This window comes from Bison bison, unplaced genomic scaffold (genome assembly GCF_000754665.1).
Source record: "Bison bison bison isolate TAMUID 2011002044 unplaced genomic scaffold, Bison_UMD1.0 scf7180017863957, whole genome shotgun sequence".
Lineage (NCBI taxonomy): Eukaryota > Metazoa > Chordata > Mammalia > Artiodactyla > Bovidae > Bison > Bison bison.
This window is the reverse complement of record NW_011494529.1, coordinates 1,186,818-1,203,464: the sequence shown is the minus strand read 5'-3', so window position 1 is coordinate 1,203,464 and position 16,647 is coordinate 1,186,818. Positions and strand designations below refer to the sequence as shown.

The 16,647-nt window shown below is 36.4% G+C and overlaps 1 protein-coding gene across 1 annotated transcript in view; it reads right to left on the bottom strand.

Annotated features, from left to right (window-relative positions):
- DOCK7 (dedicator of cytokinesis 7) overlaps positions 1 to 16,647 on the bottom strand; it is a 166,018-nt gene that overhangs the window by 32,781 nt on the left and 116,590 nt on the right. The window contains exons 32-39 of the mRNA XM_010833923.1: positions 15,869 to 16,051; positions 15,629 to 15,764; positions 12,040 to 12,136; positions 9,191 to 9,287; positions 8,746 to 8,880; positions 7,644 to 7,796; positions 1,137 to 1,295; positions 395 to 495 (exon numbers count right to left, since the gene is read on the bottom strand). Coding sequence (XP_010832225.1) covers positions 395 to 495; positions 1,137 to 1,295; positions 7,644 to 7,796; positions 8,746 to 8,880; positions 9,191 to 9,287; positions 12,040 to 12,136; positions 15,629 to 15,764; positions 15,869 to 16,051 — 1,061 coding nt within the window. The remainder of the gene's footprint in view (positions 1 to 394; positions 496 to 1,136; positions 1,296 to 7,643; positions 7,797 to 8,745; positions 8,881 to 9,190; positions 9,288 to 12,039; positions 12,137 to 15,628; positions 15,765 to 15,868; positions 16,052 to 16,647) is intronic.

Here is a 16,647-nt window from a genome sequence, read left to right as displayed (position 1 = left end):
CCTGCCAGGCTCCTCTGTCCATGGGATTCCCCAGGCAAGAATATACTGGAGGGGTTTTAATTACCGTTAGAAAATGACAAATAATTTTTGTATTCTTGTAAACTCATGTTTTCTGTGTATCATATTAACTTAAGCCCCATTATACAAGACATAGGGCTTCCCAGGTGGCTCAGTGGTAAAAAGTCCATCTGCTATTGCAGGAGATGTGGGTTTGATCCCTGGGTCAGGAATTTAACTTGGAAAGGGAAATGGCAGCCCACTCCAGTATTCTTGCCTGGAAAATCCCATGGACAGAGGAGCCTGCTGGGCTACAGTCCATGGGGTCAAAAAAGAGGTGGACACAGCTAAGCAGCTAAAAACAATACAAGGTATAAGTGAATTAAACAAATGCTACCTGTACATTAGATCAATTAACATTTCAGGATCCTCCTGGTGTTCCTTCATTTTAACAGTATCAGAAAGGATCATATGGAGATTAAAAACCAAATCTTGAACCTGTAGCAGAGAATTACATGAAAAACATTCTTCAGCTGTCATGTATTCACAACCATTAAATTAGTTTGGAAGATATTTCAGATTTGAAATCTAAAGCTTTCAAAACAAACAATTTTGATGAAGTTTTTTAGAGTGTGGGTATGCTGAAGTAAGATGGGCAAGGAGTAAATTTTACACAAATTCATCAGCAAACTATTTTTTCACTTCTCTCACCCAGAAACAAGTAGAACTACTAGTAGAAATAAAAAACATATATGGATATAAAGAATACAAAACAAAATTCTTTCTGATTTTCAGATTTTCTCAAAAGGTAGTTTCTATAAACTTAGTTTTTGAGGCAAACTACTGTTTCACAAATCAGTGGGAACACTTTCATCATAAAGTTTTTTGTTTATCCATACTGACTAAGTCTAGTGTTCTTTCTGGTACAAATTCACAGAATTAAACACCAAAAATATTAACCATTATGAGAAGGAAGGGTGGCTTATTAAAACAGAGATTCAGTCCTATCTATGACACATATGGATCTAAAGAAAAATATAGGTTCTGCCAGGAAAAACTAAAGTTCGATTTAACAATTTGGGAAATGCCTATTTACAATTCCTATTTCAGTTCATGCTGTAAAAAGTAGCATTTCTGACCTGATCAGGAAATGTTGTTTCCCTCAATTCCAAATCTTCTTCAGCATATGTCAGTATAGTCTTTAAAGAACGTCTTAAGAATTCTTCATTAAAATTCTGAGATGTGCCCACCAAGGAAGACAGTGACATGGTTACCTGCATTTTAACCCTGGCGAAATTCTGTAACAGAGAAATTGCCAGGCAAATATTTAATAAAGGAAAGCTTAAAGGGGAAGTGTCTATTTTTTTTAACTTCCTATAAAGAAAAAGTTAGTAAAAAACATCATTCTAGGAAAAATATTTTTGAAAAAGTAATGAAATGACCTGCCTCTTGAGAAATTTGTATGCAGGTCAGGAAGCAACAGTTAGAACTGGACATGGAACAACAGACTGGTTCCAAATAGGAAAAGGAATACGTCAAGGCTGTATATTGTCACCCTGCTTATTTAACTTATATGCAGAGTACATCATGAGAAATGCTGGACTAGAAGAAACCCAAGCTGGAATCAAGATTGCCAGGAGAAATTCAATAACCTCAGATATGCAGATGACACCACCCTTATGGCAGAAAGTGAAGAAGAACTAAAGAGCCTCTTGATGAAAGTGAAAGTGGAGAGTGAGAAAGTTGGCTTAAAGCTCAACATTCACAAAACGAAGATCATGGCATCTGGTCCCATCACTTCATGGGAAATAGATGGGGAAACAGTGGAAACAGTGGCTGACTTTATTTTTGGGGGCTCCAAAATCACTGCAGATGGTGACTGCAGCCATGAAATTAAAAGACACTTACTCCTTGGAAGGAAAGTTATGACCAACCTAGATAGCATATTGAAAAGCAGAGACATTACTTTGCCAACAAAGGTCCATCTAGTCAAGGCTATGGTTTTTTCTGTGGTCACGTATGGATGTGAGAGTTGGACTGTGAAGAGGCTGAGCACTGAAGAACTGATGCTTTTGAACTGTGGTGTTGGAGAAGACTCTTGAGAGTCCCTTGGACTGCGGGGACATCCAACCAGTCCATTCTGAAGGAGATCAGCCCTGGGATTTCTTTGGAAGGAATGATACTAAAGCTGAAACTCCAGTACTTTGGCCACCTCATGCCAAGAATTGACTCACTGGAAAAGACTCTGATGCTGGAAGGGATTGGGGGCAGGAGGAGAAGGGGATGACAGAGGATGAGATGGCGGGATAGCATCACTGACTCGATGGATGTGAGTCTGAGTGAACTCCGGGAGTTGGTGATGGACAGGGAGGCCTGGCATGCTGTGATTCATGGGGTCACAAAGAGTTGGACATGACTGAGCAACTGAACTGAACTGAACTGAATGAAATGTGTAATACTGAAATCCTGTTTTTAAATGGACATTAAGCTTAGAATCTTCCTGTGATAACAGCCTACAAAACAAGGTTGAAAAAAAAATTGTGGGTTAGACTTGAATTAGAAGTTGTGCCTAGACTTTACATTGACCTTCTATGTTGCTGCTGCTGCTACTGCTAAGTCGCTTCAGTTGTGTCCGACTCTGTGCAACCCCGTAGATGGCAGCCCACCAGGCTCCCCCATCCCTGGGATTCTCTAGGCAAGAACACTGGAGTGGGTTGCCATTTCCTTCTCCAATGCATGAAAGTGAAAAGTGAAAGTGAAGTCGCTCAGTCGTGTCCGACTCTCAGCGACCCCATGGACTGCAGCCCACCAGGCTCCTCCGTCCATTGGATTTTCCAGGCAAGAGTACTGGAGTGGGGTGCCATCGCCTTCTCCGACCTTCTATGAGGTATATGTTATTAACAATAACACCATTTTTACAGATGACGTTAAAGAACTTGACCAACATCACAAAATTCTTAAGTGTCAGATGTGGTCACTACACTCTACCTGATTTAATTATGTCCACTGTTATGATAAAAGTATAACTTAAGTCATATCCTGTACAAAGTAACGTAAAGGTATATTCTTTGGAATGATGACTGTAAGAGTTTACATTCTTCCTTTTTTAGTGTAAATTCATTTCCATTTCACCATTCCCCAGTATGAAACCACTTTTAAGAGGTTATCAGTGACAACCTTTGTTGTTGTTCAGTCCCTAAGTGGTGTCCACCTCTTTGCAACCCCAAGAACTGCAGCATGACAGGCTTTCCTGTCCTTCATTATCTCCTGGAGCTTGCTCAAACTCATGTCAATTGAGTTAGGGAGTGATGCCCTCCAACCATCTCATCCTCTGTCATCCCTTTCTCCCCCTGCCTAAAATCTTTACCAGAATCAGGGTCTCTTTCAATGAGTTGGCTCTTCCCATCAGGTGGCCAAACTATTGGAGCTTCAGGTTCAATTTCTCCAGCACCACAGCTCGAAGACATCAATTCCTCAGCATTCAGCCTTCTTTATTGTCCACCTCTCACATCTGTACATGACTACTGGAAAAACCATAGCTTTGACTATATGGACCTTTCCAGGCAAAGAAATGGCTCTGCTTTTTAATAGGCTGTCTAGGTTTGACATTACTTTTCTTCCAAGGAGCAAGTATCTTTTAATTTTGAGGCTGCACTCACCACCCACAGTGATTTGGAGCCCAAGAAAATGAAGTCTGTCCTATTGATTAAATAAATGGTGCTACTATTGCAGTCAGTCACACAGGCCCCAAACCAGGAGTCATTCCATAGCCATTCTGCCCATTCATTACTCATACTATAAACTCAATCTACATCATCTAATCTGTGTCAATCTGTTCTTTCTCCATTCTCAATGCCATTGCTTTACTTTATGCCCTTATCATTTCTTACCTGGATTACTCCAATAACTTCCTAAGCAATCTTTCTTTTTCCTTACCCGCTAAGCAGCATCAGGGAAATTTTTGTAAAATGTAAATCTGAATGTACATTTCAGCCTTCTTCTTAAAATACTTCAATGGCTGCTCACAGCTTTTATTTTATCACAGCAGATAAAATTCATGTATTTGACCAAATAAACCTGCCAAACTACATGGTTGGAACTGAGTACAGTGATAAACAAGTATCTGTCCTATGACAGCTTAGTCTAAACATTTCAATTACAATTTTATCTTTTATTACTCTCTCTTTGAGCCATAATAATTAAGAAGCGCTAAAAAAGTTTCCTTCTCTGTTTGCCTGTTTCCTTCTCTCGTCTCAATGCCTTTCAAATTACATACGTGCCGTTTTTGTTACCTAAAAAGTCTACCCACTACTTCTCTATCTGCATGGGCAATTCTTCATCCTAGTTCAAGCATCTCCTCTTTCTGAAACCCTCCTTGAGAGCTCTTTTTCTCTGTGCTTATATAGTCCCCTGTGCTTACCTCTCAGTGTATGAACAGCAAATACATACTGAACATTTGCTCAGAGCCAGTTACTGATATAATAAGTGTGTTACCTAATATTAAGTTATATAATCCTCACAAAACCATCTAAAGTAGGTTCTTACTATTACTAGCTGAACATTACCTGTTCATCTCCTACCCTAGTAGATGCCAAGCTATTTTAAAATAAGTTTCCTTTTATCTATGTTTGCCTGATGCCTACCACAGTACCTAGAACACAATTCAATACATCTCTTGAATATACAATCTGTATAAAATCGTGTCAGGTATAAATCACCTATTCCTTTTTAGAGGTACTACATGACATTGACCGGAGAAGGCAATGGCACCCCACTCCAGTACTCTTGCCTGGAAAATCCCATGGATGGAGGAGCCTGGTGGACTACAGTCCATGGGGTCGCTAGGAATGGATACGACTGAGCAACTTTCACTTTCACTTTTCACTTTCATGCATTGGAGAAGGAAATGGCAACCCACTCCAGTGTTCTTGCCTGGAGAATCCCAGGGATGGGGGAGCCTGGTGGGCTGCCGTCTACGGGGTCACACAGAATCGGACACGACTGAAGTGACTTAGCAGCAGCAGCACATGACATTAACATGATAAATTATCCATTTTTAATCCTCCTGTATTAATATAAAGCTTTCCTAAAATAACGGAGGAAAACTCCAAGTGTAGTCAAATTTTAGGGACTCATTTCCAAAACTAAATAAGATCTATAAAGTAACTAGATTCTTTGTTCTGAATTAGGAGAGAAGACTTGGCTTCCAGTAAAAATAGGACAGTGTGAGATAGCAAGTTCCTATTCTTCTGCATTTCATATAAAAATAAAAGACGAATAGAAAAAAAGTTCATAAACTCTATTTCAGCAAAATGAGGAGACTGATATAATCTACACAGTATAAAAATGCATAATGGCTGCCAAGACAAGCTAAATAGGAAGCAGCTTCAATGGAAGGTAAGGAGGGGATAGCAAATAGTGAGGAATCCTAGGGTGCAGATATAAGAAATAATGGGAAAAACACTTCTTTTAAATTTAAATAAGAAACTCACTTTGAAGTGATAAAACTATCTGTCTTGAGGAAAAAACAACCAAAAAATCTCATAGGGCTGGACAGAAATAGACTGTCCTACAAATACCTAGGCCAATATAAACTGCTTCATTCTATGCTGAGTAACAAAAAGGTAAAGAAGATCAGTGAAATACCAGATAAAGAATACTTAATAGGAAAATGTGGTCATGAAACAGATTAAAATTCTAATTAAAATATTTTACTTTGAATTATAAAAAATTTATGAAGCCATTAACTTTAGGAAGGAAAAAAAAACAGAAATATAAGGACTCAAGGGAAGCCACTGTGGTAGATAAGAACCAGTACCCACTAGGCTGGTGACAATACTGCCTCCACTAAGAATGTATGGTTAAAGAAATAGAGGACTGAAGGTACTACATAATTATAAAGGTAACCACTAAAGCAGTATAAACTTTAAGGCGAACTTACTATGTACAAGATGAAAATAACCAACAAATTTTTTAAGGAGAGGAGTGGGGAAGCATAACAGAATAATACAACACAAATGCAGGATATAGCTGATATAATAACAAGTATGAAAGGTTTAATTCAACTTAGAAACTGAATTACAAAGCAAAACCCAACTCTATGTTGTAGATGAGACACACATTTAAAATAAAGTGATTCAAAAAAGTGAAAAAGAAAGGACAGGCAAAGATAACCTGAGCCACATTCAAATTAGAAGGAAAGTAGAGGTCAATACTACACAAGGCAGAAGTCAGGTCAAAAATATAAAAATTTTAAATTAAGCCATCTCAGAGTCTTTTTCAATTCTAAAGGGAATAATTCATAGTAAGATACAATTGTTACGAATAGTAGTTATCAATATACCAAACAGTTACAAATATCACTTTACCAAATAAGACAAAAGGAGAAATAGACAATATGTAGGCTTTAAATCATCTCCTTTAGTCAACCAAAGAGACGAAAATAAAGTACCCCTTCTTTTTAAATGCTTGTGTAACACATTTATAAAAACATTTTATGTTTGAATACACAAACACACACATCCACAGTACCAAAATGGAGACATATTAATTGTACTATGATCACTCTGCAGTAAAACTAAAAATTACTGGGAATTCCCTGGCAGTCCAATGGTTAGGACTCCACGCTTTCACTACTGAGGGCCTGGGTTCAAGCTTGGTTGGGAACTAAGATCCTGCAAGCCACAGGATAGCCAGAAAACAAACAAAAACCAAAAATTATCATCAAAACTTTTAAACTCTGTAAGGAAATCAAACCAGTAAATCTCAAAGGAAATCAATCCTGAATATTCATTGGAAGGACTGATGCTGAAGCTGAAGCTCCAATACTCTGGCCACCTGATGCGAAGAGCTGACTCATTAGAGAAGACCCTGATGGTGGGAGAAATTGAAGGCAGGAGGAGAACGGGATGACAGAGGAAGAGGTGGTTTGATGGCATCATCGACTCAATGAACATCAGTTTGAGCAAGCTCCGGGAGGTGGTGAAGGACAGGGAAGCCTGGTCCATGGGGTCGCAAAGAGTAGGACATTACTGAGCAACTAAACATCATCATCATCAAAACTTTAAAACTTCAGGTTAAAATGAAAATACAAACTGAAATTACAAAATATGTATTGAATAGAAACCAAGAATACTAAAAATACTAGGTATTAGAACCAATGAGACATCAAAAGAGCACAATGCAATATTCTAGACCTTAAATAATTACATGTGTAAGAATAAAGGAACTAAACATTAGACTCAGAAAGCTAGGAAAAATACAACACATAAATCTATAATCAAATAAAAAACCATAAATGAAGACATGGAATTCTTCTAAGACTGGCATATAATCATGAAATACTGAGCAAAGATGTTTAAACTTAATTTTTCTTATTACTTTCACTTCACTTAATGATAATAATTACAATTTATAGTCGCTCAACATACACTTGTAGTTTAAATCTGTACTATTATATGTTATTCTTAGTATACAAAATAAAACTGGAGATTTGGATTTTTATGTTATCCCCAGAATGAGAAAAAGAAATAGTCTTAAGATTAGACTCAAAATGCTATCATCTCCCTAAACCCACTTAATAGATACCTACAGAAGTTATAGTTCATTATGAATCCAAAGATACAATCCTACAATGAAACACTTACATTCCCAATCTCAAAGTTCTGTCTCATAAGCAGGTAAAGGGAGGCACTAGCATGTGACCGTATGGTACTGATGCTGCTGCTACAGTGCCGTAGAAGCCGGAGGCAGAGGTCAGCACACTGCTCTGTTTCTTCTTCAAACAAGAGCTCAGGGAACTGTAAAGAAACAATACCACCACTGAATTTATGTAGCAGGAGCTTCACATATATGTTAATATAACCTGATGAAGAGATTTGTTAGTTTAGCCCAGGAACTGAAAGCATGTTTAAGAGAGAATATTTGCTGCTGGTTAATAAAATGCACCAGAGAACTAGACAGACTGGGTTCGAATATGGACTATGTTAGTACTGTGACCTTGGACAGGTTTTCTCTTCCATAAAATGGGCCTAATAATACTACCTATGTGGGACTGTAAGACTACCTTAGATTAGATAATGTGAATAAAACACGTACTATAGTAACACACAATAAGTCAATGATAAAATTTTTTATTAATTTTTATTGAAATATAGTTGCTTTACAATATTGTTAGTTTTTTGCTGCACAGCGTGAAATGTTCCTACTATTACAAAATGGTATATGTTATCTTCACTGGCTAAGTTTCATCTTATAAGATGACTAAGATGAAATAGATACCTTCAAGATTAAGAATGTAGATTTTCAGAGGAATACAAACATAGGAAATAAATATTTGAAGTAGTTAAACAAACAAAACAAGTACTTTTCTTTCCATTTACCTAGGATAAGCTAATTTCAATGGACTGAACAACTGACACACTAATTCTTGATAATTCACATCAATAAGAAATAGATAAGATGAACACACAAAAAGCCCAATATTTAAAACAGGCTATTAATTTCAGGCCCTTCTCCACATCAGAACCACTCTTTGTTTTTTTTTCAATCCAGAAAACAGGTTAAAGGTAGTCCAAATAAGAAAGAAAGAAACAGTAGAGGAAAGGCGAAGAAGAATCAAGTCTTAGGTTATTACTAAAATTTTATCTATAAATATATTTAAGATAGAATCAATGAATGCATCAAGTGATCGTAGACAATGTTAGTAAAGAAAGGTCTGACAAGACAGCAGGCACAAAAATAACCCACCTTGGAAACCAGGGCTCTCTGGGTGGCAAAACAGTGCTGCAGATACACTGCACTTTGGTTACAGGCCATGCTGTGCAGAAGCACTTTTAGCACCCCACCAAGGATGCTCTCTTTGGATTCTGTTACAGAGACTGTCTGCAATTGTAAAGCAGAGATGTTAACTGTGATCTGGTTAGAGATAGAACATGTAAAAATTAACACATAAAAATTTTAATAGGAAAAAGATAATGTAAGATCTACAAGCTCCTTAAGGAAAAGAAGCTGCAAGGGATTTTGATAAGAAAAGGGGAATCTAGAATTTAAATGAGAAAAAAAGAAGAGCAAGAACATAACTTTTAGGATCTACTGATATGCAAATATAATTATATGGTTCAATAAATACTTTTCCCCAACCCTAACTTACCAAATCTATACTAGTTTAAATTCCTCTAATTAGTGTTTTTACCTGAACAACAATCTCTAATGTATCCAAAATGATTAGATTTGCTTCAGTAGCCAGATTGCCATCAATCAGTGCTTCGTGTTCAATCTCTGCTCTTGACCTAAAACAAAAGATTAGAAAAAATTATATTTTATCTTTTAGAAAATCCAATAGATCTGAAATTCACAAAATACTTAAAGATGCACAGAAATTTTAAAAAACCTTGGAATCATTTTTCTTTTTCAGGGGGAGAGTTTTTCCAATAGTTGCCCGAGTGCAAAGTTATTAAGTGACTAAGGAAAAATATTCTGCATGTTTAAAAATGTTTTGTTTTAATCTACATTTGTCAAACATGCCAATACAGACTTTCTCACCCCGTTACAGTACTACAGTGCCACTAAAGGCATAAACACTTAGCTTTCAGAGCGAGTTACAGCAAACACAGGAAAACATTGTTGTGTTCTACATGGCACAGACACTAGGTGGTGCTATATAGGCTTGTATTTAGGGCTGCTTCCATGTAAGGCAGTACCCGAAATGTTTAGTACTCATGTTACCATTGCAAGGATTTTCAACATATTTATTTAGGATAACAGAACTTTCTTAAAAATAAAGTTTTGTCTAATTTTCCCAAATTTCTGATACAAAAGTTTTAATACGGAAAATGAGTAACTCTTCAGTGAGATTCTGGATGGAATTACTCATTAGAAATAAAACTTGATGTAATAAACTGGTTTACTTGAATACTAATATTTACAAAAGTATTATTTAATTAAAATTTAATGACTATATACGATTTATGAGTAAAGCTGACATTTCAATCACAATGCATATATGGAAACTACATCCAAATAGACCAAAAAATATATATATAAATCAAAGCAAAAATACAAGGACACATTAAATACTAACTTTTCAAAGTTAGCTATTAATTAAAGTCTGAATCTTTATTACTACCACTAAAGAGAACAGTTTATGAATTTACATTTTATAAATTTAAGGAGAAAATACAACATTAGAATTAAATTGGAAAAGAAATATAATGTTCAAACTTAAAATTCCAGTGAGATTTTGTGAAGACACATGAAAAACAAGATGTTTAAACCAAAAGAATCAGGAAAATACCAACAAGAAAAAGGAAATGGCTTCCTTAAAACAAAGTAAGATAAGCAGAGAGAACACATAACACAAGTGCAGAAGTAAAGCAATATACTAACAACATAGTATTTCAGTGCTTTGTGATTTTTAAAAAACACAATACATATGGAAAAATAATTAAAGAAATGGACTTGGACAAAAAGACAGAAAAGCAGACATTCAAACTTTAAAAATTTTTAACACAGTTATATACAGCATCTGCTCTGGTCCAAGTATGTGTCTTTCCTGCCAAATTCATACAATGAAAATCTAATGCCTAAGGTAATGGTGTTAGGAGGTGCAGCTTTTGGAAGGTGATTGGAAAATCAAGGCAGAGCCCTCATGAATGAGATTAATGGCTCTATAAAAGAAGCCCCTAGGAATTTCCTTGTCCTTAAACCATAAGGGAAAACAGCAAGAAGCCTATAAACCCAGAAAAGGGCCTTCACCAGATACTGAATCTGTTGGTGTAATGATCTTGAACTCCCCAGCCTTCAGAACTGTAAGAAATAAATTTCTGTTATTTAAAAGTGACCCAGTGCGTGTTATTTTGTCATAGCAGCCTAAAGAGACTAAGACAGTTTCTGACAATCCTCAACTTATCTATGTGGTACTGATCCTGCTGCTTCTGTCTCTGCTGGCTCCCATAGGGCCTTGCTTCCTGTGTTTTATGATTTTACTGTGGGACAGCTGATTTCCCTGGTAAAGAATCTGCCTGCCAAGCAGGAGATGTGAGTTCAATCCCTGGGTCAGGAAGATCCCCTGGAGAAGGAAACAGCAACCTTGCTGTTTTTTTTTTGCCTAGGGAATTCCTACTTGCCTAGGAAATCCCATGGACAGAGGAGCCTCACAGGATGCAGTCTACAGGGTTGTAAAGAGTCAGACATGACTGAGCTACTGAGCATGTAGGAGAGCTAATATTTCTGAAAGCTTCTCTGTGAGAATCCTCTAAAGTTTGGACGGAAGATGGTTCTCAGGGTGACCAATTTAGGACAGGACTGGGGTGGGGGTCCCTGGGACATTCACTGCTAAAATTAAGAGTACTAGGCAAACCCAAATGAGTTGGTCACTATATTCTCAAAGTTTTAGGGGCCTATCAAGTTACCTGAGGGCCAATTTGAAATTAGAAATTATCAGGAAAAGATTGCAGCCCCCTGACACAATGCCAAGCAATTTTCAAGCCAAGCAATTTTACCTGTGGTTACCTGAGCAGTGAGAAGGGTTTATTTCCAGTTCCCCTTATGAAGATGCAGTCCTTTAGAATCCTGGACTCACGAAAGTGCATTTTAGGTTGTTTTTGGCAATAGAGTGGCCAGTTAGTGTACCTAGTTTGTCTCTATACTGGAAACAGAAGACTTGTAGTGTTTTGTCTTTAACTATATTTTAAGCTCTAAGAGAGCAAAGATTTTCTAATTTTTTATAATCCTTGAAATATTTAGTTTCAGTGTGACACCTAAAATAGTGACATTTCAAAAACAGTTGCTCAACCCATTTTCCAGGGGGGATTGTTAGGGAAAATAAGGTGGCATTGAAATACGTAACCTTTAGCTTTACTATACCATATGAAAAATTCTTCCCCAAAATTGTTTTTAATCCAAAATGGAAAAATTAAATATAACTGTTCTGACTTCTAAAATTTGAATGCCTAATTATATAAAATAACACTGAAAGTAATCGTTTTCCTCTTGCACTTGAAATTCAACAAGCCCATCAAAAAGATAAAATAGGTTTATTACTTGTCAAGCTTCTCGGTGTTTTGACGCCAGTGAGTCATATCCTTTCTCCACCTCAGATTTTCTTGACTTCCAAAGGCACTTCCAGATGGGCTTCTCTCTGTCAAACAAATTTCAAAACTTTCTTTAAAAATGTTATTTCAGTTAGACCGCATTCATGTATATTTGCAACCATATAAGAAACACTACAGGGCTTCCCTGGTGGCTCAGTGGTAAAGAATCCACTTATCAGTGCAGGAGACATGGGTTTGGTTCCTGATCAAGGAAGATCCCACATGCTGCAGAGCAACTAAGCCCGCCACAACTACTGAGCCTGCGCCCTAGAGCCCAGGAGCCGCAGCTACTGAGCCCATGTGCTGCACTACTGAGGGCTACTCGCCCCAGAGCCCACACTCCACGCAAGAAAAGCCAGTGAAATGAGACGCTCACAGACCGCAACTGGAGAGTATCCCCTGCTCACCACAACTAGACAAAAGCCCATGCAGCATCAAAGTGCCCAGAACAGCCATAAATAAATAAATAACATTTTTAAAAACAAATACTACATAATGTTAATAATTTTATTAACACAGCCATTTTATCCTCCGTACAAGTGGAAAAATCTGACAATGGTGCTTTTTATTAAAAATTTTCACAACAATTACAGGATATATTTGCTAAATGTAATATAAAAAACCCAAACACTTTTTTAAATAAGCAAACTTTTAAATTCTGACTTTCTGAAAATCTTAACCATGGTTTATAAGACTATGCATGATATGATTTTATTTTCTCCACCTTTGTTTATACTACCATTAGGGTGTGTGTGTGTGTGTGTGCATGTGTGTGTAGTTTCAATACATATGCTCTTGATTTAGGATGTACACAACAGTGATTGCTCCTTTTACCTGATTGTTTTTCACATAAATTTTCACTGGCCAGTTATTCATCACCTCTGCTGAAAGGCCTTCCTCAACTTTCCACCACTTCCTTTCCTCTTAATTTACTTTATTTCTCTCCACAGCACTTATGACCACAAGAATAAAAGCTACAAATTAAGGAAGGTTCTGAAAGTAATTACTTCTTTTGGTCCACAGAAGGCAGGAGAGGAGAACAGAGGGGCTCTCCCCCAAGAGAAACAGAAGGCAGAGTGAATGGTATGGGCTCCTTTAAGGGGCAGCAGCGGAGAAGTCATTAAGAATTGTGGAGAAATACATATATTTAAACAACGGAATCAAGTCATGACTTCAAGCTTTCAACTAGAAGACTACTCCTCCTCTTTGAAAAACAAGAGACTTTGGCTGGGAGGATGGAAAGTAAAATGAAAGTAAAAATGCAGAGTTCAAACAGAAATTCTAAAAATACTGAAAAACAAATATAATTTGACACACAATAAAGGATTAGTCCGGATATTCCTTCTGCTTTCCCTCCTTTTCCTTCTTTCTGTCCCTCTTTACTTCTTCAATTTTGAAACCTCTGTCTTTAAGGAATTTTGTGAAAGAAAGCAAAAAGATTTGTCTATCTTAAGACAGTTAACAAAATAAGTATCTGTGATCTATCTTCATTATTACCATTAACTTTATTTTTTTTTTCAGGAAACTTTCTCTCATCTCCTTAGTTAAGAACATCTATCATTAGGTGATCTAGCTTATTAAGTGTCCAAATATAAATAAGAATTGCAAACAGAATTATTTTAAGAAGATGAGAACTTCAATTATTTTTTTAAAGTGAGACACAATTGACATACAATATTATATTGGTTTCCAGTGTATAAAATAATGATGCAATACATGCATATATTACAAAATGATCATCACAACAAGTCTGGTTAACATCCATGACCATGAGTAGCTTCAAATGTTTTTCTCTTATGAAAAGAACTCTTATGATGTACTCGCTTTGCAACTTTCAAGTATACATTTGTTAACATGCTATAAGCTACATCTCTAGTACTTAAAGAATTTGAAAACTGTGAGTTTGTACCTTTTGACTCCCTTCACTCATTTTGTCCACCCATACCCTGCACCTAACTCTTCCCTGTACCTATGAGTTTGGGGAAAGTGGGGTTTACTTGTGGTTTTACTTTTTTTAGCTTCCACATACAGAACTTCATTTCTTACATTTAAACAGTGGTAGCTGTCCAAAGACTACACGTTTAAAAATGTAACAAACATATTGTTAAAAGCTCCATTCCTTTCAACAGTAAGTCCTAGAAAGAGCTATGGTATAATATAAAGAACACTAAATTAGAAGTCAAAAGATCCTGGTTCTGTCACTTAGTTTATGACCTTAGGCAAGTTATTTACCTCTGAGAGTTTTATTTTAAAGATGAGGATAATTGTTTGTTAGGTTTGATATAATTAAATGACCTAGAAAGTTAATTTTCATACTTTATAGAGTTGTTGTCCATATTAAATGAGTTAAAAGAAAATCAATAGGTACACGATATAAGCCAGGCGTGCTGCAGTCCATGGGGTTGCAAAGAGTCAGACACAACTGAGCAACTGAACTGAACTGAAACTCTATACAACTAAAGTGAAAAAACAACACTATTAATTTCAAAGGCAAAAATTGTCTTATTCATTATTAAATTCCATACACACATAGCATATACTTAAGTTTACCTAAATAAAAGATCATTAAGTTAAATGGCCAATCAAAAAACAACACATATAAAATATTCATGTAAACATACAATCACATTTTAAGTCAACAACATATATTGAGCTGTTAGCATATGTTATGTACACAGATGACTAAGCCATGTCCTTGACCTTAAGGTGTTTTCAGCAATAATACTACTTCACAATTTACGAAATGTTTACACACACACACACACACACACAGTCACCACAAAGATGATAAGATCAATTAGTTACACTACTTTTTAAAATCTCAAACCACCACAAGTGGATGAGGAAAGGGAAAGTGGGAAGATTAAGTGGTTGGCCAAGATTATATGGCTAATGGGTAGCAGACCAGGGATTAGAAACAGACTTCATATGCAACTAAATTATTTTCTCTTCCTGACACTTGAGATAGGCAATATCTTTGCCTTATCTATGGGATATATTAATTCACTGCAAAAGTAGGAAACTTTTAAGAGTACAAAGTCGTGTTACAAAGGATGTACAGCCAAGAGAGAACCACAATGTAAGCTATAGATTCTGTATGATAATAAGGCATCCATGTAGGTTGATCAATTGTGATAAGCAATGGCAACTCCTATATGAAAACCTAATAATGAGGGGTGTCATGCATGTGTGAAGACAGAGGATAAATATGAAATATCTGTATTTTCAGCTCAATTTTTCTATGAAGCTAAAACTGCTCTTAAAAACACTTATTTTTTAAAATAAGGGAAACTATTAATAATCACACAAAGGTTAGAAGAACAAACTGAGATTATCCAGAGCAAACTGGAAATATGTTCACTCTAAATAGGAATTCTAACTTGCAAAGACATGGCTATTCAAGTTAATTCACAGCTACATTAAAACACTGTTTTAAAAGTGCAGAATTGTCACTGAAGACTTGCAAAAATGATCACTGTAATAGTGTTCAAGGAAACTGAAAACATTCTCACCAGAAGGAGAAGACATTGTGTACGTACCAAGCTGTCCTCGGCTTCGGCGCACCATTTCTTGCCTAGCACCTATGCTTCCAAGAATAGCTTCCTCAAGCTTTGCTCTCATGTCTTTTGATTTCTTAAAGGTCAAACTATTCATTCTTTCAAATACTTTCTTTCCCTAAAATTTAAACATTAAAAAAGAAGACACAGTAAGGAAATTTTCTTCTTTTCCACATTATGTTCCCTCTTGCTCTTCTTTGCAATGGCACAATGATCACTTACTTTGTACTCAAAGCAAGATACACAAAGATAAAGCAGATCTAATAGCCGGTTTAGCTGCAGGACTGAGAGATCTGTAAACCACTTTTGTAGAACTGTCTCATCTGCATTCTTGAGAACCCAAAGCAGACAGATCAAAAGACTCCGACTTGATTCTGCTGAAAAGGTAGTGTGTTGCCTGCCACTCTGAAAATAGAAGGCAGTAAAATGAGACAGAATGATCAAAGACCACTTCTTTTTTTCAGTTGTCAGTTGTTTTCTTCTAAAAGCAATGTGAAAGTAATTACTTTAAAATCAAATATTTTGAAAGAGCCATTTGATTTAGGCAATATTTGTGTAACTCATACATAATCTTATACTTAAGGTTCTGAAACTTAACCTTTCCTAGCTACAGAAAATTATTTACAGGGCTTACAGAAGACTGTAAATAAAAGTTAACAGGAAACATGAAGGGAAAAACTAAAAGGTTCTATTATTAAAAAGTAGGTCCTATATTAAAAACTATGATATCTAAAGAAGACAATCAAAAGGGAGGGGTTATATGTATACCTATGGCTGATTCATGTTGAGGTTTGACAGAAAACAGCAAAATTCTATAAAGCAATTACCCTTCAATAAAAAATAAGTAAATTTAAAAAGACGCCAGGCCTCCCCGTCCATCACCATCTCCCGGAGTTCACTCAAACTCACGTCCATCGAGTTGGTGATGCCATCCAGCCATCTCATCCTCTGTCGTCCCCTTCCCCTCCTGCCCCCAATCCCTCCCAGCATCAGAGTCTTTT